Source organism: Mus caroli, chromosome 11 (genome assembly GCF_900094665.2).
Source record: "Mus caroli chromosome 11, CAROLI_EIJ_v1.1, whole genome shotgun sequence".
Lineage (NCBI taxonomy): Eukaryota > Metazoa > Chordata > Mammalia > Rodentia > Muridae > Mus > Mus caroli.
The window spans coordinates 975,622-999,439 of NC_034580.1; the positions used below are offsets into that span (position 1 = coordinate 975,622).

Here is a 23,818-nt window from a genome sequence, read left to right on the forward strand (position 1 = left end):
AGCCCTGGCTGTCCTGGAACTCACTCTGTAGACTAGGCTGGCCTTGAACTCAGAAATCCACCTGCCTCTGCCTCCCGAGTGCTGGGATTAAAGGCATGTGCCACCACGCCCAGCAGAATGTGATAGTCTGGATGAAAATGGTCCCTATAGGCCCATATATTTGGTTCCCAGTTAGTGGAACTGTTTGGATAGGATGTGGTGTGGCCACAAACCAAAATAGACCTGCTCAATTTTATTCCTTTTAAAAACGTTACCTCTTTACTAATACAAACGTGTTCATGTGTGCATGTCCACATGCATGTGTGACCATGCGTGTGTGGCGGTCAGAGGACAGCTTTTATGAATCGATGTTCTCCTTGTCTCATAGGTGTGGCCTTGTTGGAGGAGGTGTGTCATTGGGGGTAGGCTTTGAGGTTTCAAAAGGCCCAGTCTCTATCTCTCTGCCTGCATCTTTCTCAGCCACTGCTCCAGCACCCTGCCTGCCTGCCTCCATGATAATCATGGATTCATCTGCAGGAGCTGTAAGCTAGCCTTCCGTAAATGCATAAATGCATCCTTCCATAAGCTGCCTTGGTCATGGTGTCTCTTCACACCAATAAAACAGTAACTAGGACAAAGCATTTGAAATGTCTTTGTTATTCTATGTTACATTTATGAAGGCTTTGCCTGCATGTGCATCCCTGGTGCCTGTGAGGTCAGAAGAGGACTGTGGATCCTCTAGAACTAGAGTTGCCCGTGGCTATAAGCCACATGTAGGTGCTGGGAACTAAACCTGTGTCTCTGCAAGAGCAGCCAGTAACCTGAAGCAGCTTTCAGCCCTCACAGCAAAATACATTTTTATGCTTTTCTGTTTGTCTGTCTTTCTCTCTGTGTGTGTTTATGTGTGTGTGTGTGTGTGTGTGTGTGTGTGAGAGAGAGAGAGAGAGAGAGACTCACTATGGACATATAGACCAGGCCTCCAACTTAGAAATCCACCTGCCTCTGCCTTCCAAATGCTGGGATTAAAGGTGTGTGGATCCAGTCCTGCCTTTCTCTTCTTCTTTTCTTTTCTCTTTTTCTTTTCTTTTCTTTTCTCTGACTAGATGTCTTACTAGTTTTAAGGTTCTTAGTCATGAAGATGAGTAAGTTAAAATACTACTTTCCCTCACCTAAGCCAGGTCATCAGAAGGGGTATAAAGGAAGCTGCTGGAGAGACGGCCTCTTGTAGAGGGTTCAGGTTAGGTTTCAGCACCCTCAACCATTTATCTGTGACTCTGGTTCCAGACAATGTGACGCCGTTTCATCTCTGCAGGCACTGTACACATGTGGTCGCCAGACATGCCTGCTGGCAAAACACCCACACATACTAGTATAAATAAGTCTTTTTCAAAAGGATTTTGTTTAAAAAAAGAAAAGCACTAGAAAGGGACTTTAATTTATTTAGCACAAATTACTAAAAATATTATTTCGGGGCTGGTGAGATGGCTCAGTGGGTAAGAGCACCCGACTGTTCTTCCAAAGGTCTGGAGTTCAAATCCCAGCAACCACATGGTGGCTCACAACCACCCGTAACGAGATCTGACTCCCTCTTCTGGAGTGTCTGAAGACAGCTACAGTGTACTTACATATAATCAATAAATAAATCTTTTAAAAAAAAATAAAAATAAAAATAAAAATATTATTTCAACATGAACTCAGTATGAAATTAATATTTTCATATATTATGGTTCTCACTATGAAGTTCTGGCTGGCTTGAAACTCACTACATAGACCAAGCTGAACTTGAACTCATAGAGATCTGCCTGCCTTTGCCTCCCAAGTACTGGGATTAAAGATATGTATCACTATGCCTAGCTATTCATTTTTCAATTAGTTAATTTTATTTATATTTACTTATTTATTTACTTATTTGTATGTGTGTGTTGTTTGTGAGTGCCCATGGAGTGTTACATGCTGGATCCCCCAGAGCTGATATTACAGGCAGCTCAGCCACCTGACACGAGGGCTCAGAATTGAACTCAGGTTTGGCTGTCTGAATTAGCAACCCATGTTCTTAACTGCTGAGTTCTCTCTCCAGCCTAGCTTTTTATTTTAAAAAGACAGTTTGGTGGTGAGCATGATGGCCCATGCCTTCAATTCTAGCTAGTTCAAGGCCAGCCTGGTTTACAATGTGAATTTCAAACAGAGAAATCCTGTCTCAAAAAAACAAAATCAAAACAGCAGTCTGGCCGGGCGTTGGTGGTGCACGCCTTTAATCCCAGCACTCGGGAGGCAGAGGCAGGCGGATTTCTGAGTTCGAGGCCAGCCAGGTCTACAGAGTGAGTTCCAGGACAGCCAGGGCTACACAGAGAAACCCTGTCTCGAAAAACCAAAAAACCAAAACAAAAAAACCCCAAAAAACCAGCAGTCTGCTTGGCTGGCCTGGACCGTGAGGAGAATGACTTTCAAGACTTTCAAGTTCTAATCCTTATGCCTGTACTTCCCAAGTGCTGCAATTAATTATAGGTGTGCACCACCGTATCCTACAGATGTTGGTGTCTGAACTCTGGTTTGTGCCTGCTGGGTAAACACTGTACTTACTGAGCTAGACCTCCCAGCCCTTTCACCTTTTCTTTAATATCCTTTAAACCACCAAGTCAAGTGTTTATTTGAACCTCATGGTACATCTCAATTTGCACCAGAACATATTTCAATTATGAAATATGAAATTTATAACTTTTTTGGTGATTTGAAACAATGTCTCGCTACATAGCCCTGGCTGTCCTGTGACTCACTATGTAGACCAGGGTGGCCTCAAACTCATAGAAATCCACTGTCTCTGCCTGTCAAGTGCTGGGATTAAAGATGTTTACTACCACACCTGGCCCTATTTCAAATACTTGAAGGCCACTTGGGACTGGCTAGTGGTTAAAGTACAGCGAGAGGCTTAAATGCTTTGTGTTCATCAACAATAAGATGGAACATCTGCTACCTGCTAGGGTCAGGCAGGGCATGGTGACACAGGCCTGCAATCCTAGCACTTAGGAGGCTAAGGCAGGAGGAGTGCAAGTTCAAGGGCAGCTTGGGCTATATGTGAAACTGTGGAGGAGGGGAGAGAGATCCTTCAGGAATACTAAGTACATCTGAGTTTCCCTACAAGGAATAACACTCACATCCAAACAAACACACTTAACTTATATCTCCCATGCGTTGGCTTGGCAACTGCCTCTGGAGAGATAGTGCAGCCCAGGAGATTATGTCCCCGAGGAATGAAGTGGGGACAATGGGGAGAGCAACAATGAAAGGAAACATCCTGGAAAGGCCATGAAGGAAATAAAGCAAGCAAGAAACCCCAGTCTAGGGAGAAGCAGATTCAGGAGGTAAAGCACTTTAAATTCCTGAGCCAAAAAGTATTGATCTGTTTCCTGGGCCACCTTGGATACCAAATCCCATGAGAGTCTGGGTCAAAACATCAAGAATATTCAAAAGTAAGCAGAACTTATGGCTTGGCAGTAGAGCACTTGCTTGACGTATAAAGCCTTGGGTCAATCATCAGCACCAGAAACATGAGTGCACACAGAATATCCAAGGTTACTGTCTATTGATTCCTTTAAAAACAGAGTATGCAGTATGAACAGGCAGATGCATAGTGTGGAAAGAGGAAGAGCCTATGACATGGACTTGCTCTGTAACTTCTCGTGCACCTGTGACCCCACAGGCGCTGGCTCTAATGGAACCAACTTTATCAAGAAAGGGGCAGCAGCTAATAGTGTTATTTGATGTTTCCTGATTCCCAAAGAAGGGTTGGAACCTTTCCTTCTCTCTGTTCAAACCTCAAGTCCCCCTTTCTCAAACAACTAATGCCACATCTGCAGTCCATGCCAGCCTGCCCACTGAGATTCAGTCACCACTAAGAAAACATTTTTGAAACTCTAAAACCACCTACATGGCGATTTCCAGTCTCTGACTGTCTTAATGCTTTACTGCTGTAAAGAGAAAACATGACCAAGGCAACTCTTATAAGGATGATATTTAATTGGAGCTGGCTTACAGGTTCAGAGGTTCAGTCCAGTATCATCAAGGGAGGAGCATGGCAGAGTCTAGGCAGATGTGGGCTGGAGGAGCTTAGAGTTCCACTTCTTTTTCCAAAGGCAGCTAGCAGGAGACAGGCTTCCAAGGGGCTAGAAGGAAGGCCCATAATAAGGCCCATACCCACAGTGGCACATCTAATCTAACAAGGCAACACCTAGTCCAGCCGACAAGGCCGCACACACCTCTTAACAGTGCCACTCCCTGGGCAAAGCATATACAAACCACCACACTCCACTCCCTTGGCCCCCATAGGCTTGTTCAAACATATGAATCTATGGGGGCCATACCTAAACACAGCATAATGCAAAATACATTTAGTCCAACATCAAAGGTTCCCATATTCTATAGCAGCCTCAGCAATGTTCAAAAAAAAAATTCCAGGGGCTGGAGAGATGGCTCAGCAGTTAAGAGCACTGACTGCTCTTCAAGAGGTCCTGAGTTCAATTCTTAGCAACCACATGGTGGCTCACAACCATCTGTAATGGGATCCAATGCCCTCTTCTGGTGTCTGAAGACAGTGTACTCATATAAATAATAGATAAATAAATAAAGTCTCTTCTAAGATTCAAGCAGTCTCTTAACTGTAATCCCATATAAAGTCAAAAATACTGGGACCAAAGCAAGACAGAAAACCAGCTGGGCAAACTCCAAAGTCCACGTCTCCACATCCAATGTCAAAGCACGCTTCAGATCTCCAGCTCCTTTCATCCTGGTTGACTGCTGTTGGCAGATCTGGCATTCTGCAGCAACAAACGTTATTCTCTTGGGCTGGTCTCACTCCCTGCTAGCAGCTTTCCTTGGCAGGTATCTCTCTCATGACGCTGGCATCTCTAACATCTTGGAGTCTCCAAGGCAACTTCAACTTTACAGCTTCTTAATATAACTTCTATTCCAATGTCTGGGATCCACACATGATCTTTTGGGGATCCTCTAAAGGGCTGGCATCACTTCTCCAGCTCTGCCCTCTCTAGCACTCTAGGCTCTGCTTGACTCCAGTCCACTGCTGCTGCTGTTCCTGGTTATCATCCTATGGTACTGGCATCTCTAATACACTGGGGTCTTCCACTGCAATTAGGCTTCACCAAGAGCCTCTCATAGGCTCTCTTCATGGGGCAAGCCTCAACTCCTTTGCATGACCCCTTCAGTCCTGGGCCATCAACTGTAACTGTAACTGCACCTTCACTAATGGCCTTCCCTGGCCTCTCACGGTGCCAAGCCTCAGCTGCTCTTCATGACACCTTCATGCCTTCAAACCAATACTGTCTGGGTAACTCTTACATACTGCCAAGTCCAGCTGCAGCAACAACCTTGGCTATCTCTGGAACACAGCTTCTTTGTGCTCTCAGAAAACACTTCCCAGAAGATGTCACCTCAGTGATGCTGGTCTCTTCTTAATCACTGCTAATTTCTTAGCTCCAGCTAAGCAGCATCAACTGTCACAGTAATCCCTTCTACTCTAGACTCCAAAGCCAGAGCCACGCAGCCAAAGTGCAGAATTCTGCTTCCTGTGGCTGGAACCTGATCCCCTTTATTATCTTACCAGCTTTCTGTTTTCCAACTCCCTCACTGCCTAAGCTTGGCTGTCCTGAAACTTGCTCAGTAGATTGACTTTGAACTCAGAGATCTGCATGGCTTTGTCTCTTGGGATTAAAGGTATGTACCACTACGCCTGAATTATGCTTTTCTCCATCTAGAACTTGCTCTGTCCCAGGCTGGCCTTGAACTCAGATCTGCTTGTTTTGTTTTGTTTTGTTTTGTTTTTGTCTCCTGAAATTAAAGGTGTTAGCACCATGTCCTGGACTCTGTAAGGAGGGATGCAGAGGAGATGGTGCTGAACCAAAAAATGGGGCTAAAGGTAAGTGGGACTCTATGGCATCTTCAAAATGCCAGGTCAAACAGGAAAGAAACAGGGGCGAGGGGTGGGGCGCTGAGGGGTCCGGGAACCGGCCAGAGTCAGGAGGGAAGTTCAGAGTCAGAGGATGTGGAATGGCTTACCTGTCTCCGGCGTCGCAGCCTCAGCTCTCTGTCTGTCTGGCTCACAGAACTTCCTCCAGAGCGTCTGAGGCTCCGAGAATGCCTCGCAACTCTTGAGTTGGGAGCCCAGGCCGCTTCCTTGGCAACGGCGTACCGCGCCAAGGTGCAGGCGGGGCGGGGCTGGAAGTGCGACACGGCGAGAGGGCGGGACCGGAAGTGGCCCCGCGGCTTCTCTCTCTGGGTCGCCGCCATCTTGTCATTGAGTTGGATACTTCGTGTGGTGAGCTTTAACCTTGTCGTAGCACCGGTTGTCGCCACCGAGGCGGACTGGCAGCCCTGAGCGTCGCAGTCATGCAGGCCGGACCCGTGCAGGCGGTGCCCCCGCCGCCGCCTGTAGCCACTGAGTCCAAACAGGTATCGTGCCCCGTGCTCCCCCGCTTGCAGGCCTGCTGGAGGCCTCGTTCCTCCCCTCCGCGCGGGCGCTGTGGCACTGCTGCTGGAAGCTCAGGCCACCCCGAAGGACTTGGAGGGACTGCAAGTCCCAGGAGTCAGCGCGCTGAGTTGCCTTCTGATTTCGAAAAAGATCTCCCTAGAACCGGACTTTTTAAAACCAGCGTGCGGACCTGCACCCTCGGTTTCCTCTGGGGTCTTATGTGAACCACGAAGCCTCCATTCAAAAAGAGGAGAGCCAGGCAAACCGTTCTTTCCCCTAGATTAGGAATGGCTGCGTAAATACAGTATGGTTGAGGAAACTTGCCCTGTTTTTGTTTTTGTTTTGTTTTTTTGAGAAAAACCGTTTATTCCATCTTCAAACTAGTCTATAGAATCTGAGGGCAGGGGCATCCCCACCAAGTCTCCAATACATTCAGTGCAGGGGTTCCTGCCCTCCCCACTAGTATCTAACAGCTGCTTGGGGATATTTACATAAAGCTGGGTGTTATCTCCAGGCAAATGCTGTCCCTCCTGCCAGGAGCGGGAGAAAGAAGGAAATGGCATCTTGTCCCTCTGCCTGTCCCAGGGCTGGCAGGCAGGCAGCCAGGGGACGGTTGGCACAGTGGTGACCCCAGAAGACACAGCAGTGAGCAGAGAGCTGGCTACTGAACCTGAGTGAGGACGTGGGGAGACAGGCACGAGGATCCCCAAGCTTGGCTTTGGGGAAAAAGAGTTGGGGCTCCCATGGTCTCCAGCAGTGGAGAAACTAGCATGGGTCAAAAACATGGTAGCACTAACGGGCACCTGCTTCTGGCTTTCTGAGAAGGGGATCGGGGTTACTAAAAGCAACAGGGAGCTGAGCACACAGCTGGATGGCTGTGCTGGTTAAGCAAATCCAAGCCCTGGGTCCTATCTACAGTACTATGGTGGGGGATAAAAAGATCTAGTCAAAACCGTCTTCTCAAAAATGCCCTTGAGGATTGGGTGGGCGGCGGCGAAGCCCCGCTGGGCATGGGCACTTCAGGTGTGCTCTGTCTGGCTGCAGCTGGGATGCAGAAAGGCGTGGACTCTTTGGCTGTCAACTGTAACAGGCAAGGGACTACGTTCTGAGCAGCAACCCTTGAGAGAAGTCCAGCGTAGGGGGGTGGCCCTCTCCCAACCACCCCTTCCCTGCCTTCTTGTCCCTGGCTGCTCAGTACACAGGGGGAGGCTGGTAGCCCTCAGTAGTCTCCATATTCTGAGTGAAGGGTGGTTGCTGGTAGTTTTCCACGGAGGCGCTAGGCGTAGGCTGTGTTGGGATCCGGGGTGGGATCCACGCAGTTCTGAATGAAGGCGTCCACTTCAGCCTTGTAGTGCTGGTAGGCCAGGGAAGCCAGCACACCCCAGGAAAAGATGGAGAAGAAGCTGAAGGTGATGGCTGCCCGAGCTGAGTCCGCTCCCACCCAGACATCTTGAGGTTTGGTGGCTGCCCACTGGTTGGTCAGGAAGCAGAAACCAACAAACCACAGGAAGGTCCAGAGAGCTGAGAAGAGCAGGTCGCCAATGACCAGGTACTTGGCGGTCAGTGGCATTGCTTATCTGGGAGAAGAAGGCATCGACCACAAGGAAGAAGGCTGAGGCCAGGAAGGCCTCTGTTTTGTTTTTAACTGCATCCCCGCCCAAGAGAGTCTGCAGTCTACAGGACAGACGTTCCTGTCAGTAGTATCATGGAGCGTTTATGATAGCCTAATCCGAGCCAGGGACTTGAAGCCCTTACTACCTTTTCTCTGTTTTCACAGCCAATTGAAGAAGAAGCATCGTCAAAGGAGGATCCCACCCCGTCCAAGCCAGTGGTCGGCATTATTTACCCGCCTCCGGAGGTCAGGAACATCGTCGACAAGACTGCCAGTTTTGTGGCCAGGTAACAGCTGCTTCTGTACAGAGGGAACTTGTAGCATAAAGGGCTTTTAAAGCAGCACAGGGGCATCATGGGGAGTTCTAGAGGCTCTGGCTTAGACTCCTTACTTCTTCCAAAACCACAGGAGAGCAGTGAGGTAGGTGATAGATACCACATACCACAACAGTAATCGCAGTGAAAGCCATGCCTAGCTGTGTAGTCACTAGGAGTTTCTGCTTCCAAAACTAAGCCTGTGGAAATTCCTGGTAGCTTCTTTGTGACTGCTGATGTGCATATGCTGTGCTAACCTGAAGAAAGAAAAAGAGGGGAGTTGATTATTCTCATTGTGAAAGGACGACTTCCCCAGAGCCTCAGCTGAATCCAGAGCATGCTGTTCAGCATGTTAGCTAGTTTCCAGGCAAGGTGAACAGCCTCCTCATCCCACATACTTCTGCATCCTTGGATGGCATCTTCTAAGGGCCCCTTGACTTCCAGCGGTCAGCACGTCTCCTGGCTTAGGGCACTTAGAGAGTATTCTTTTGGCAGCCAGCATCATTATCCAGTCTGCAGATGTTTAGTTTCTTCTTAGAGTCCTTAAAAGAGAAAACTCTATTACCACACTTAGAAATGAGGCGATTTCACAGTCAGTCAGGATTTCTGGCTTTTCCTGAACCAGACTGCTTCTTACATGGCAGAGCTTCTTGGCCTTGAAGTGTGTACAGGACGTGTGTTGTCCAGGACCCACACTTTGTCACTCCCTTTAGGGGGCATCCCCACCACCTTGAATCATTTAATACTGTTTTGTTCCCACCTTCCTAATAAAGTGAAGCATCAAAAGAGATTCTGATTGATAAATTGTACTGTGCACTCCATGAGAGTTCAGATCACTTTACAGACTTTAATTAATTTGGATTTTCACTGAAAAGATGCCTCACGATAGGGCATTGAGTGTTGTGTGTGATTGGCTAATATTTCATAATAACCCTAATGCCTTGCCCCTTTCTCCTGTGATGCTAATAATTGGGGAAAGGCTGTTGCATAATGAAGAAGTGCGATCTTACTGTGAGGACTGCTCCTGTCAGCTGTTGTCACCATTAGCTGTTCCCTTCTGACCATGGCATCCTTTTTAGACAAGTTCTGTTATGTCTTGATTTTCTTTGCATGTTAAATTGGAAACATTTCCTAATTTTTCGTTTTCTCATGCTGCATGCTCTCTATGGAGAGGTTGCAGTGCCCAGGCTATGTGTTTCCTTTTGAGACTGTTTCCAGTGTTTGCACTTGGTAGGTGAAGCTGTAAGAGGAGTTTGAACACTGTCTTTCCCTTATAGAAGGCTTCTTTTTTGTTCTTGTTTTGGTTTTTGTTTGTTTGTTTTTCAAGACAGGGTTTCTCTGTGTGGCCCTGGCTGTCCTGGAACTCACTCTGTAGACCAGGCTGGCCTCGAACTCAGAAATCCCCGTGCCTCTGCCTCCCAAGTGCTGGGATTAAAGGCATGCGCCACCATGCCCGGCTAGAAGGTTTCTTTAGAAGGAACTCTGTGTGAAACAGTACCGGCTAAGAGAGCATTGAAAGCTTCAGGGCCTGGGGAGACAGCTAGTTCAGTCAGGTGTTGAGTACAAGAGCTTGAGTTTGTTTGGATCCCGTGGTGTATACTCCACGGGTACCCATGGTAAAGCGAGATTGAGCAGTGACTCCGTCTGGTAACCTCAGTACTGGGAAATAGAGACACAGATTCCTGGAGCAAATGGCTATGCTTCATGTCCAGTGAGAGAGCTTTTGTCTTTTGCCTCAAAAACTAAGGTGGGGCCAGTGTATTCATGTACTCTGAAGGTAGGAGCTGGTTGATCTCTGTGTTTGGGGCCACCCTGGTCTTCATAGCATTTCAGGTGAGCTGGAGATGCATGAACCCTATCTGAAATAAATATTCAGATAAATCTAAATAAAATAAGGCAGGGAATGACCGAGGAAGACAGTGGACATCAGCCTCTGTACGGGTGCACACAAGCATGCATTTAGAAACATCTCAAGCAGTTTTCCCAAGTAGCTTTTTATAATTGTGTTATCCTGCTGTCACAGCCCCCCAAAATAAAAAATAAATAAAATAATAATAAAAAAACCACAACTAAGTTCTCTTAAAAATAAATACTCATTACTGGGCATGGTGTGATACATACCTGTAATCTTGGTGCTAGAAAGGACTATTGGAAGGTAGAGACTAGCCTTGCAACACAGTGGGCCCTGTTTTAATGACAGGAAATGGGGGCTGGAGAAGCGGCTCAGAAGTTAAGGCCGCTTTCTGCTCCTACATAGGTCCTACATAGGACCTAAGTTTGGCTCCCAGGACCCCACAACTTATAGAATCTGAATACACATTCATGTACACATGCCTACACAGAGTCAGTTTTCTTTTTCTCTTTCTTTTCTTTTCTTTTCTTTTTTCTTCTTTCTTTTTTCTTTTCTTTTCTAGAAAAGGAAAACGAAGTGGATTGTAGCCAGTCATGGCACATACCTTCAAGTCCCATAATGTATGAGGCAGAGGCAGGTAGATGTCTGTGAGTTCAAGGCCACTCTGGTCTATAAAATCAAAGCTAAAACCAAAAAAAAAAAAAAATAAATGGGTTGGCTGTGTAATTTAGTGATAGAGTGAGTGTGTGTTTCCATGTATAGGATATGATTTCTATTTCTTTTTTTTTTTTATTATTCTTTTTTTTATATGAATGCTCTTTTTTTTTAATTTTTTTAAAATTTTTAATATTTTTTTATTACATATTTTCCTCAATTACATTTCCAATGCTATCCCAAAAGTCCCCCATACTGCCCCCCACTTCCCTACCCACCCATTCCCATTCTTTTGGCCCTGGCATTCCCCTATATTGGGGCATATAAAGTTTGCAAGTCCAATGGGCCTCTCTTTCCAGTGATGGCCGACTAGGCCATCTTTCCATACATATGCAGCTAGAGACAAGAGCTCCGGGGTACTGGTTAGTTCATCATGTTGTTCCAACTATAGGGTTGCAGATCCCTTTAGCTCCTTGGGTACTTTCTCTAGATTCTCCATGTGATTTCTATTTCTAGTAGTGTAAAAATCTCACCATGTTTCCAGATGATCATGGTGATCATTTTTGTAGGGATTCTAAAAATCTAAACTTGAGATGACTCCATGGATGTTTGCAACACAAGCATTAGGACTTGAGCTTGAGTCTCCAGCAACTACAGAAAAGCTTGGGAGTGGGGGGGGAGGGTGTGTGAGTGCGCCTGTATGTGTGTGTGGGTGTCTGTCTGTCTGTCCCCAGCCCTGATGAGTAAAGGTAGGCCACTCCTTGGAGCTTGCTGGTTGGCCAGCCTGCCTAACCATGCCATAATGGTGAGTTCCAGGTTCAGTGTAAGACCCTGTATCAAAGACTAAGAATGAAAATGTTACTGTACAGGCTACTCACTGTTGGCCTCTGGTCTCCATGTGAGCATAAACACATATGTTTTCCCCCACCCCCTCAGAAACTACAAATATATTCAGATCTTGCTTTTGCATGTTTTATAGTGAAGGGACAGGCCAGAATCTTGGTCTGAGAGAGCTGGTATTCAGGTCTCTCCTCTGGTAGGCCACATACTCAGGAGGCAGGCAGTGGGTATCTACAGCTAAGTCTGACTTCGTAAAAGGAGCTTTTTCTCTGTCGATGAGTCTTCCCATTCCTGCATTTTCCTTTCAGAAAGCTAGATTGGAAATTACCTTCAAAAAGCCCTGCCAGCTGGGCTGAGTTAGAGTCAGGCTCTTCTGCTGAGATCTGTCTCTTGTGTTAGAGGATCTAATTCTAAAATTAACAGTAAGCCAACTTAGAGCACTGAAATTTCTTGGAATAAGTACATCTGCCTTCTCATCATCTTTTTAAGTGTTCCCTGGTGTGTAGAGACCATGGCTTAGGAGGCAGTACTGCAAGAGACAAACCAGACCTCCAGGCATGGACCTGATGTGGCAGGACCCAGAGCTGTATCCATCCTGCTTGTGTATGGTTTACATTACATAGGGAGGTAGGAAAATGCTTCTTCCCAAAGCAGGAGGTTCTAATTGGACTGATGCACAGTCAGATTGAGACCTCATGGTATTAGTCACGCTACAGGGTGGGACCAGAACTTGCTAGAGGCTAAGGCTTGCACAGTCTGTGCCATGGATCTGTTGTGATGGCTAATCTTAACCATAAAGTTGCCTGCATCTTGTCTTCTGCTCTGCTTAATTGACAGAACCATGGGTCTGAAAGTCTGAAGAAAGCGTAGCCTATCTGTCACTAGTCCCTGGAACCTTGGCTTGGTATATTTGGGGCACCTCTGAATGCAGGCTTCAGGCCAGAGAATCAGGGGAAGCCCTCAGGGCATCTCCTGATAGGCCAGTCATCTCCAGTGTTGGTGGAACTGCCCCTTCTAAGCTACACAGTGGTAGCTGCCCTCTGTGTTTGCAGACCATTGTATTCAAAAAGTCTTGAGCATCTCCTTAAATACTACTTAAGTAAATGTTTTCAGTATTTGAAGATACAGAGGAAAAGTGGTATTAGCCACATTTGACATATGGGAAAAAGTAGTGAACAAGAAACTTGAAGGTATCTAGTGTCTTTTTAAGACTTATGTGCCTTTTAGCAAGTGTGATCCTTGGAGCTGGATTTGGTGGCACACTTAACTGCACCTAGAAGTAAAGGCAGGCAATCCTGGCAGGGCCAGTCCTTAGCCTGGACTTGGGAGACTGTATCTCAACAAATAAGAGAAAAAACTATGGTTCTTGAGTTATATCCACTGGGACCCTAAAAATCAGGATTCTCCAAACATATTTTCATTATCCTGGAGTACGGCATTTCTTTAGTGTGGGTATATACCGGTATGTGTGCATGACATGGACACATACACATGGATCAGACAGTACAACTTGAACCAGAACTCAGAGTGTCCATCATGTCAGCAAGGACCTTTACGCACTCAGCCACCACACTGTGGCCTCATCCAGGATATATACAGAAGATAGAAATCTTGCAGAGCAGTTTTTCCTTCGTGAACCTCCCAGACATAAATGAAGTTACTTTAGGCAGTACTTGGGCAAGACATTAATACTTTACTAGCTGTTCAAGGTTTTTATCGTTTTTGTTTTTATGGAGCTTGGTACCCAATCCAGGGCCTTGTCAACCTTAGATACGCACGCTACAATTATGCTGCATTCTTAGCCAAAGAAGAAGTGTTTTATTACAAGAACTAAGCAGTTGTTCAGCTGATTGTGGGTATCATAGAAGTGGCGGGGGAGCCAAGGAACGGCTGTGGTGGAAGCAGCCAGGCCCACACTGGCTGGTGGTACCGACTGATTCCTTGATGCTCAAGAAACAAACAGCTTCCTCAGTGCTCCAGAGCAGCTCTCCTATCCTGAGGCATGGACTGCTTGGTGAGTGGGTGGTGGCACAGATGTTGAAATAGAAGGAGATTTGGGTTTCTCTGTGTAGTCCTGGCTGTCCTGGAACTCACTCTGTAGACCAGGCTGGCCTTGAACTCAGAAATCCAGCTGCCTCTGCCTCCCAAGTGAATTCATTCTTTGCTATGTTGTTTATCTCATTTTAATTTTTTGCAGAAATGGGCCTGAATTTGAAGCTAGGATTCGACAGAATGAGATCAACAATCCCAAGTTCAATTTCTTAAATCCCAATGACCCTTACCATGCCTACTACCGCCACAAGGTCAGCGAGTTCAAGGAGGGGAAGGCTCAGGAGCCCTCAGCTGCCATCCCCAAGGTTATGCAGCAGCAGCAGCAAGCTACGCAACAGCAGCTGCCCCAGAAGGTTTGCAGTCCAGCCTCTCTTTGTGGGTTAGTGGGCGGGCATAATTATCTCTGCTGTGCGCGATCACAACCACCATGGGCAGAAATAAAGTTACCGTCAGCTTCTAGAAGCTTCTGAACACTGGTTGTGAAGCTCTATCCTCCAGGCTCAGGTTGTGAAGAGCCCAGCAGAACAACTGTTTAACCAAGGCTTATGATTTATTGACCCAAGGAGTGAGGGTTAATTTAATTGTAGTGTAGGAGCAACCTTTTGGCCCAGCTGAGCTGAAGGAGGTGATGTAGCCTTGTGCCATTCCTTCCCTTCTGTTGGGGCTGCTCCAATGCCCAGTTGGTGCTGGGGCCCAGGAGTACTGACGGTCAAGAGTGTCGGTTAAGTCAGAGAACCAGTGCGTTTGTCTGCTGGGTAGAACTGGCCTGGTCTCATCATTTTGCACCTTTCTCAGACTTCTGTGGAAAAGGCAACCTTTTATTTGGCTGTGAGAAATAAAAGTTGAAGTCATGTTTGAAGCCTTGCATTGCAATTGCTGCTTGTAGGGCCTGAGGCTGCTGTGGCTTTCCTCGTGTGTAAAAGCACTCACAGTGCCTGTGCAGGTTCCTGCTTCTCTTGGAAGTCATCAATGGAATTTTTTGCAGTAGGAATCACTACACACATGGACCTTACTGTACTTCCAGCCTCTTAAGTCATATTTTACCTCTGATTTCCTATATATTTGCCACCTCTTTAAACCTCTGATGTCAGGACTGGAGTAGAGCTGTAGACTGTCTCACTTGAAGCAGATTAGGGAGTTGAGGCACAGTTGGGTGAGACAGTGATGCCAATCTTCTAGCAAGTTCCAGTGATATCCTCACTTCCGAGTCTGGCTGTTGTGCTTCAGAGTTAGTTGTTCACCAGAGTTACGCCTTTCTGTTCTTGCTCTGTACTCTCTGTCTTAGGTCCAAGCCCAGGTGATCCAAGAGACCATAGTGCCGAAGGAGCCCCCTCCTGAGTTTGAGTTCATCGCTGATCCCCCCTCCATCTCAGCCTTCGATCTGGATGTAGTGAAGCTGACAGCTCAGTTTGTGGCCAGGAATGGGCGCCAGTTTCTGACCCAGCTGATGCAGAAAGAGCAGCGCAACTACCAGTTTGACTTTCTCCGACCCCAGCACAGCCTCTTCAACTACTTCACAAAGCTGGTGGAGCAGTATACCAAGGTGCTGGGCTTGGGTCCAGGGTGGTATAGTATCTCACGACTGGGTATGCAGCATCCACTCTGTCAACAAGGGTATTTGCTTTGTGTGACATATGAATCCCAGCTTAATGTAAAGTTTTGATTTAAAACGCTTTTATATATTTGCGAATGTGTGAGAAAGTGCGAGTGTGTAGGTGCTTTTGTGCCGTGCCATGGAGGTTGCTTGGCATCAGAAAACAGCTTTCAGTTCTCTCAGGCTTCCATAGCAAGTGCTTTTACCCTATGAACCATCTCATTGGCTTTAAATCTTTTTGTTTTGTTTTGTTTGAGACAGGGTTTTCTTTGTGTAACAGCTCTGGCTGTCTTGGACTAGTTTTGTAGTCTAAGATGGCCTCAAGCTCAGAGAACCACCTGACTCTGCCTCCTGAGTGCTGGGATTAAAAGTGTGCCTTAAATCTTTATTTTCTCTCTCTCTCTCTCTCTCTCTCTCTCCCTCTCCCTCTCCCTCTCCCCTCTCTCCCCCCCTTTCTCTCTTTCTTTCTTTCTTTCTTTCTTTCTTTCTTTCTTTCTTTCTTTCTTTCTTTCTTTCTTTCTTTCTTTTCTTGACAGTGTCTTACTGTATAACCCTAACCCTGACTGACCCTTGAACTCACTCTGTAAACCAGTCTGGCCTCAAATTCAGACATCCTTTTGTCTATGGGATCAAAGGCATGGGTCCCCACACCCAGCTTATATTGTTATCTCTTTAAATACCTCTTGGTATTGAAGAGACGTGTTTCTAAACTGCTGTTATTAGGTGGTCATTTGCTGTGTGACAAGACTAGGTAGCCCTATCTGCTTTTAGGTGTCTGCATTGCCACTTGTCTGCTCCATGGCCCGAGAAGCAAGCTCTTAACTGTTACCTACTTTAATTCTCACAGAACTTTTAAAGTGGCGTTCTTCAACATTCACAAGCAGAAACCAGCGAAGAGCGATGGTTTCATGGGGCTCTGGTTCTTCCTCGGTGGTAGAGTTGCTTCCTAGCATAAGGTGCTGGGTTCAGCACTGTTCTTAAGGAAAAAGAGACCAAAACTGGATGAAGTGTGAAATCATTCATGATTGCTTGGTCTCAGGCTTGTAAGCAGTGTTGCTGAGATTCAAGTCTTGGCTGTCTTTATCCTATGGAGTAACTTATATGAGAAAAAGTTCAGTATGAATCAACTAACATTGAAGACACATGTGCAACATCTTCCCAAGGGCCCTGATAATGTGTACAGCAGCCACTGTTCTCAGTTATCCTGCCTGGAGTCACACGGGTGCTGCAGAGCTGGGCCTGGAGAGCTGGCACTTTTCTTTACTCTCAACCCTAGGTCGCACTGCTGCAGTCAGGAATCAACACGGCAAGCCAGGCATGGTGGTGCACACCTTTAGTCCTAGCACTCTTTGTTGTTGTTGTTGTTTGTTTGTCAAATGACTGGGTCTCCTCCTATAGTGTGGTTTCATTCCGTAGACCAGGCTGGTCTTGAACTCAGGGAGATCTGTCTGCCTGCCTCTACCTCCTGATTGCTGAAATCCCAGCACTCATGAGGGAGGATCACTGAGTTCAAGGCTAGTTCGTGCTGCATAGTAAGTTCTAGGACAGCCTTGCCTACAGACTGAAACTGTCTTTTAAAAAAAGAATCGGATACAGTAATCTAACATTTCAAATTTGTCAGAGAGCTGGATACAGTAGCTAACACTTGTAATTTAAGTTCTATGAAGATTGAGGAGTACTAGGAGTTCGAGGCCAGCCTGAGCTCTTTGAGAGACTTTCTCTTTTAACAATAAAATGTTTGATATGTTACAAAGGCTACTCAACCTGGTGTAGGTTTACCAGTGGCATGTTTTTCTTGTTTTTCTTTTTAGTGGAATGGCCTACATCTGTTAGAGATTTAAGTTGAAAGGACTTGTAAGTACTGTCTCTGAAGAATAAAGTTAGAAGTATTTTAAAATGTGTTTTTGCCAGGCATGGTGGCGCACGCCTTTAATCCCAGCACTTGGGAGGCAGAGGCAGGGGGATTTCTGAGTTCGAGGCCAGCCTGGTCTACAGAGTGAGTTCCAGGACAGCCAGGGCTACACAGAGAAACCCTGTCTCAAAAAACAAACAAACAAACAAAAATGTGTTTTTAGAGAATGACCAAATCTAGGATCAGGTAGAGCAGTAAAGCAATGACCGAAAGCTACAGCCACAGGATTCTAAAGTACACAGCCTCAGGGTTGTGGATTTTTAAATGTTGTTGTATCTATTTGTATTTTTTGTGTATGAGTTGTTCTGCACCACTTGTGTGTGGGGCCATGTAATTGAAAGAGATTATCAGATCTCCTGGAACTGTAGTTATAGATGTTTGTGAGCCACCATGTGGGTGCTGAGAATCAAACACAGTCCTGAAGAACAGGCACTGCTCTAGCTGCTGCTGTCTCTTTAACCCATATCAGTTCTAAGGATGGCCTAGGTTCAATTTGAGCTGCTTCCATAGTAGAAGTTCTCATCTCTATTTTGTTACTTTTTTGTTTCATCCTCTGACTTCGGCTATTGGCATTGACTCATAACTGACTGGCACTGGAGAGGCACTGGAGAAAGCTGTTCTACCAGATAGATTCTAAGGGTAGGGATCCAAAGAGGGGCAAGGTAAAATTGTGCTGCTTTGTGAGTGGAACTGGGAGGATTGGAATGGCTGCTAGAATAAAGACAGTCAGTGTTCCATTCCTCGGGAAATGCACGTTACACATTATTTGTAGTTCTACCAGTGAGAAGACAGGAGTCTGTCTTGATGGAGATTCTTAGTGGGTAGGAGAATACAGGTGTGGAGCCTGTGTGTCAGGTGGAGATAGCTACTCTGGGTAAAGGGTATAGAAATACTGGGAAGAAGGGGAAGAGGTAGCTGCGGTCCTGAACGGGACAGAGGACTTTTCATTTTCAAAATGATAAGGGTACATCAGTGTCACTTAAGCAACTATAACAGCCTGTTTAGGGAAACCTGCCTATGGTTTAAGTACTTTCCTGGGAGTCCTGGAAATGGCTTTCTCTAAAGGTGCTTTCTTAAGTGGTAGCATCAACATTGGAGAAGGAAAAGCACGTTCTAATTGTTACCTTGCCTAAAAGCTGCACAGGTGGAGCTGGGATCCATCTCTTGTGTCCTTTGATGGGATGGGCCAGCAAGGCAGCCTCTTTGTCTTAGATCCTGTGTGATGTATTGACAGTTGTTCTCATCCTCTTTCAGATCTTGATTCCACCCAAAGGCTTATTTTCAAAGCTCAAGAAAGAGGCTGAAAATCCTCGAGAAGTTTTGGACCAGGTAAACACAGAATTTCCTATTACCAGCAACCATGCAGGGGTTCTCTTTGTGTGGGTTTTGTGTTTGTTTGGAAGCCATCTTTGAAGCAGTTCGAGTTGACTTTCCCTAATCTGAACATTTTAACACTCCAGAATCTGAAGCTTTGTGAGCATCTACATGACACCAGACACGCAAAATCCCACATCTGACCTCATGTGATGGGTCACTTCCAAAATGCAGGTACACCGGTGTCATATGAAATTAACCTTCAGGCTGTGCATGAGATCAAGTACAATATGTACGTATTGTATGTAATGCCTTTCAGGTTTAGACATGAGTTCCATCCTGGGGTTTAATCTAATCTAATTTATCATGTCTATGCAGATATTCCAAAACTAGAAACACCTCTAAAACAAACACCAAGCGTCTCAGGCAAGGAGGGATGGTCAGCCTGATCCTAGGCCTGGGGTGCTGAGGAGAAAAGCCTTGTGTGGGTGTCTCCTGTGTTCTCTCCAGAAGCTTTAGCTACTTTCTCTTCCCTCCTCTAGGCAGAAAACCCTTTTCTCAAGCAGATCCCTGGATGATAGGGTGATAGATTCCTTTTGAAGTCACCAGGTTTTCACAGTTGAGTAGGCATGTTGGTGCTGCTTGGTTTTAACTGAGACAGTGGTTTCTCAAGACTCTCAAATTGGGGGGCTGGTGAGATGGCTCAGTGGGTAAGAGCACCCGACTGCTCTTCCGAAGGTCCAGAGTTCAAATCCCAGCAACCACATGGTGGCTCACCACCATCCGTAACGAGATCTGGCGCCCTCTTCTGGAGTGTCTGATGACAGCGGACTTACATATAATAAATAAATCTTTTTAAAAAAAAATCTTAAAAAAAAAAAAAAAAAAGACTCTCAGATTGGGGCTGCTTTTAGAGGTTCCAGGTTTTCTTTTTAAATTTTTTAAAATGTTTGCCAGGTGTAGTCCAACCTAGTCCCTAGTCCAACCACAGATTCACAAGTTCAAGGCCACTCAGGGCTAAAGAAGGAGCGCCTGTCTCAAAAAAAACCCAAAGCCCTCCCCACCCCCTCAAAAAGTCTTTCAGGGCTGGTGAGATGGCTCAGTGGGTAAGAGCACCCGACTGCTCCTCCGAAGGTCCGGAGTTCAAATCCCAGCAACCACATGGTGGCTCACAACCATCCGTAATGAGATCTGGCGCCCTCTTCTGGAGTGTCTGAAGACAGCTACAGTGTACTTACATATAATAAAGAAATAAAAAAAAAAAAAGTCTTTCAGCTTCATACATATAAATACTGATTTTTAGATGTCTTTGCCCCTCCCCCTTTGTTTTCTTTCATTTTCCTCTGCACCTTCCACTCCCCTTCCTACTTTTATGCCATCTTTTGGGGGACAGAGAGTGACCTACTGAGTTTAGTGAAGAGTTGTTTACACAAACACGGGATGAGACATTTACTGGAGCGTGGCCCACTTATCAGGGACTACACCACTGAAGAATATGACACCCTTAACCTAAGCCACCCCTAATGGCCAGCAGTCCGCAGTCCCTCAAGGAGGGATGGCATTTTTGATGACCTGCTGGTGGGTTCATGTTGTGCGGGTAGCCACAGCTGCACAGCTGGGGTGTGGGACAGAAGCTGACTTTCTGCATAGCTCCCATCTTCTGGTTCTTACACATTTTTTTTTAAGATTTATTTATTTATTATACGTAAGTACACTGTAGCTGTCTTCAGACACACCAGAAGAGGGCATCAGATCTCATTATGGATGATTGTGAGCCACCATGTGGTTGCTGGGATTTGAACTCAGGACCTTTGGAAGAGCAGTCAGTGCTCTTACCTGCTGAGCCATCTCTCCAGCCCCTCTTACACACTTTGTATTTTCTCTTGTACAAATGATCACTGCACCAAGGAAAGGGTAATATGAATGTCCCGTTGCACTGAGCATACCACTGTCATTTATCTCCAGCAGGAGTCTCTGCATTGACTGCCACAGGATGTAAGAAGTTTCTCTGCTGAGAACTAATCATGATATATAAACTTTGAACACTGTAACAACATGATCACCTCGCAAAAAGAAAACAAAAGAAAAAAAAAACAAAACGAAGGGCAGGGGTTGGGGGGATATGATTGGTTTCCCCTAGGGCCAATGCTGTGCAGCCACTTGCAGTAGCCACTAACTTGTGACCAGGTTTACAGTACCAGTTACTAGGTTTTCATGCATATTTACTGCAAGGAAGTTTGCTGCTGCGAGCACAGAATCCTTTTCTAACTCTGGTGGAAGTTCCCCTTGTGAATATAGGGGGTACAACTCCATGGGAAAGATACCATGAAGCCTCATTGTAGGTGCTATTTCCTGTCTCCATAGGTTTGTTACCGAGTAGAATGGGCCAAATTTCAGGAACGTGAGAGGAAGAAGGAAGAAGAAGAGAAAGAGAAGGAGCGAGTAGCTTATGCTCAGATTGACTGGCATGATTTTGTGGTGGTGGAGACAGTGGATTTTCAACCCAATGAGCAAGGTTGGTCTGGCAAGAGAGTGCCTCTAGGTGGGAGCCAGAACCCTAAAGGTCCCAGGGAGCAGCAGAATCAGACACTGGGCTTTATTAATATTTGTTTCCCTCTATTTCAGAGGGCTTCATTTGCCCAAGTTAAATGCAATTCAACAGCTTATTACTATGTTAGGCTCTGATATCCTATAGGTGATGAAATGAGACAGTTGTGCAGCCTCTGGGGAGCTCACAGACATAAGGGTGGCCTTTTTCCTTCTCTTTGTTTTGAGACAGCTTATGTTAGAGTTTTCTAGAGGAACAGAACTCAGAGAATGAATCTGTGTCTATAAGAAGAGGACTAGAGGGACTTATAGGCTGTGATCTAGGGACAGAAGGCTGGATGTCTCAGCTCGTCTTCATTGGAAACCTAACTAGGGAAAGAATGTTTCAGCAGCAGGATACGTAAACTTTGCAGGAGGGTGGGCAAGCGGGTGAAAAGCAAAAGCCTCCTTCCATGTCCTTGGACATAGGCTGCCCTAGCAGGTATGGCCCAGATCACATGTTCAGCTGCTTGGGTTTTTAGATAGTTCCAGATGTAGTCAAGTTGACAACGAAGAATAGCCATCACACAGGGACTATATGTAGCCCTGGCTGTCTTAGAACTTGATGTGTAAACCAGGCTGGTGACAAACTCACAGAAAGTCCACTTGTCTTAGCCCTCCAAGTGTTGGACTCAAAGCTGTTTGATTGTAGCATAGCCAACCCTGAGTGCTTCTCACCCTGCATTACCCCTTTTAGGAAACTTCCCACCACCAACAACACCAGAGGAGCTGGGAGCTCGGATCCTCATTCAGGAGCGCTACGAGAAGTTTGGGGAGAGCGAGGAAGTGGAGATGGAGGTTGAGTCAGATGAGGAAGATCAGGAGAAGGCCGAGGAGACTCCTTCCCAGCTGGACCAGGATACCCAAGTACAGGACATGGATGAGGTAAATTACTAGGGAGGTTTAGCTTGACCTTTTTCCTGGAGCCAAAGCTCAAAAGGTAGTGAACTCGGGAGACGCCTTACAACTGTTCAAGCCCAGGCAGCCCATCGCTTCTTTCCAATTCCAGAAACAAAGATTGAGTCATGGGAAACATCTGAGAGTGGTGCCAGCCTTGCATGGTTTATTGCCTTCCCTTTGGCTCAGCGTCCCTGGTCTCAAGCCACCCTCCAACAGCCCTGCTAGGGAATCTTACCACCCTGTGCTTTGATGCCTTTCTAGTACTTAGGCCTAAAGGATCACTAGTTCCCAAGCTTGTCTAAATGTAGCCTACACATCCTTTCAGACGTTTCTAACCCTTCCAGCTCGGCCCTCCAATAGCACAGAATCCTGAGCCAAGCTGCTTTCCCCACTCTGAAAGAATTTGTGTACAGCTTGAGAAGAAAGGGCCCCAGTGTCTGTGGGAATTGACTCTTTCTCCTTCTCCCAGCATTGCTCTGGGGGCAGCTACCATTTAGCGCTGACTTGGCTCCTGTATTTCTCCCCTGAATGTGAAGTGCACTTGGCCTCTTGGGGCTGCCTGGTGCCAGCTGCTGGAAATGCCTGGGTGGAGCGTTAGCACCGCGGTCTCTGATGTTCCCATTCATGTTGTGAGGAAGCAGCTTGGCCTGCTACCGCCTGACCTTAGCTGCCCCAGGAGACTTAGCACGGGGACTGGCTGGCAGGGACTAAGGCTCCTTGCCACCCTGAGAGCTGCCAGTGGTTTTGAGCTTTGGGAGGTGGCCTTTCATCTCCTGAGTTGTGACATTGCTTTGCTTTTTAGGGTTCAGACGATGAAGAAGAAGGGCAGAAAGTGCCTCCACCCCCAGAGACACCCATGCCTCCACCTCTGCCCCCAACACCAGACCAAGTCATTGTGCGGAAGGACTATGATCCCAAAGGTACGGTCCTGCCTCCCAGTCCTTGTTATATTGGTTTTGTGTGCTTTTCAGATGGGCTGTTTCTAGGAGAGTTTGAGGTGACCCGTATGTTACAGGCCTCGTGGTGGGAAAGAGTGAGTCATCTCCAGTTTGGAGTTCCTGGTGTAAGAGTGGCAATGAGTGGATGTTTCCGTGAACGATGTCTGAACACACCACTTTCTTAACCCAGTATTCTCACTGAGACATTGTTTCCTCTAGCTTCCAAGCCCCTTCCTCCAGCCCCTGCTCCTGATGAGTATCTTGTATCCCCCATCACTGGGGAGAAGATTCCTGCCAGCAAAATGCAAGAGCACATGCGCATTGGGCTTCTTGACCCCCGCTGGCTGGAGCAGCGGGACCGCTCCATCCGAGAGAAGCAGAGTGATGACGAGGTTTATGCACCAGGTGAGATGAGATGGAGGCTCCCAGCCTGTAGCTTCTTTTATGCAGACACAAAATGGTTGCGGTCAATGAGAGTTTGGGAGGTAGATATAGCCTATGATATTGCAAAGGATATATGTATTTCCCAGGACACTGTAGAGGAATCCTCCAAAATCTGGCACTGGCAGGGATGTCACTTGTCTGCTGGTATCCAACAACAAGATCTAGCAATAGGAATATTTATTCCTTTGTTCTTTTGAACTTGTGGTTAAAGTCTCCTTGAGTGACACTCACTAATTAGTCTTACTGCCAAGTATAAAGCAGAAGAAGGATAGGGCTGGATGAGGTGGTGCACACCTTTAGCCCCAGCACTCTGGAGCCAGAGGCAGTTGGATCTATGTAAGTTCGAGGC

At 46.4% G+C, this 23,818-nt stretch overlaps 2 protein-coding genes and 1 pseudogene across 3 annotated transcripts in view; 1 reads left to right on the top strand and 2 right to left on the bottom strand.

Moving 5' to 3' along the window:
- Positions 1–6,298, bottom strand: part of Ccdc157 (coiled-coil domain containing 157) — a 20,159-nt gene extending 13,861 nt beyond the window's left edge. Inside the window, exons 1-2 of one of the 2 annotated variants that reach the window (XM_021176762.2) lie at positions 6,046–6,119; positions 4,010–4,139 (exon numbers count right to left, since the gene is read on the bottom strand). Coding sequence is in view for 1 of the 2 variants with exons in the window: in XM_021176761.2 (XP_021032420.2) it covers positions 6,046–6,276 (231 nt within the window). In the remaining variant the exon portion in view is untranslated. Of the gene's footprint in view, positions 1–4,009; positions 4,140–6,045 lie in introns of both variants that reach the window. The other variant, XM_021176761.2, reaches the window with a different exon arrangement.
- The window catches only part of Sf3a1 (splicing factor 3a subunit 1), a 23,128-nt gene continuing 5,565 nt past the window's right edge, over positions 6,256–23,818 (top strand). Inside the window, exons 1-9 of the mRNA XM_021176379.2 lie at positions 6,256–6,438; positions 8,235–8,356; positions 13,927–14,134; positions 15,067–15,324; positions 18,542–18,616; positions 20,966–21,116; positions 21,885–22,072; positions 22,890–23,007; positions 23,245–23,430. Of these exons, the coding sequence (XP_021032038.1) occupies positions 6,376–6,438; positions 8,235–8,356; positions 13,927–14,134; positions 15,067–15,324; positions 18,542–18,616; positions 20,966–21,116; positions 21,885–22,072; positions 22,890–23,007; positions 23,245–23,430 (1,369 nt within the window). The 5' untranslated portion in view covers positions 6,256–6,375. The remainder of the gene's footprint in view (positions 6,439–8,234; positions 8,357–13,926; positions 14,135–15,066; positions 15,325–18,541; positions 18,617–20,965; positions 21,117–21,884; positions 22,073–22,889; positions 23,008–23,244; positions 23,431–23,818) is intronic.
- Positions 7,577–8,091, bottom strand: LOC110304947 (annotated as a pseudogene).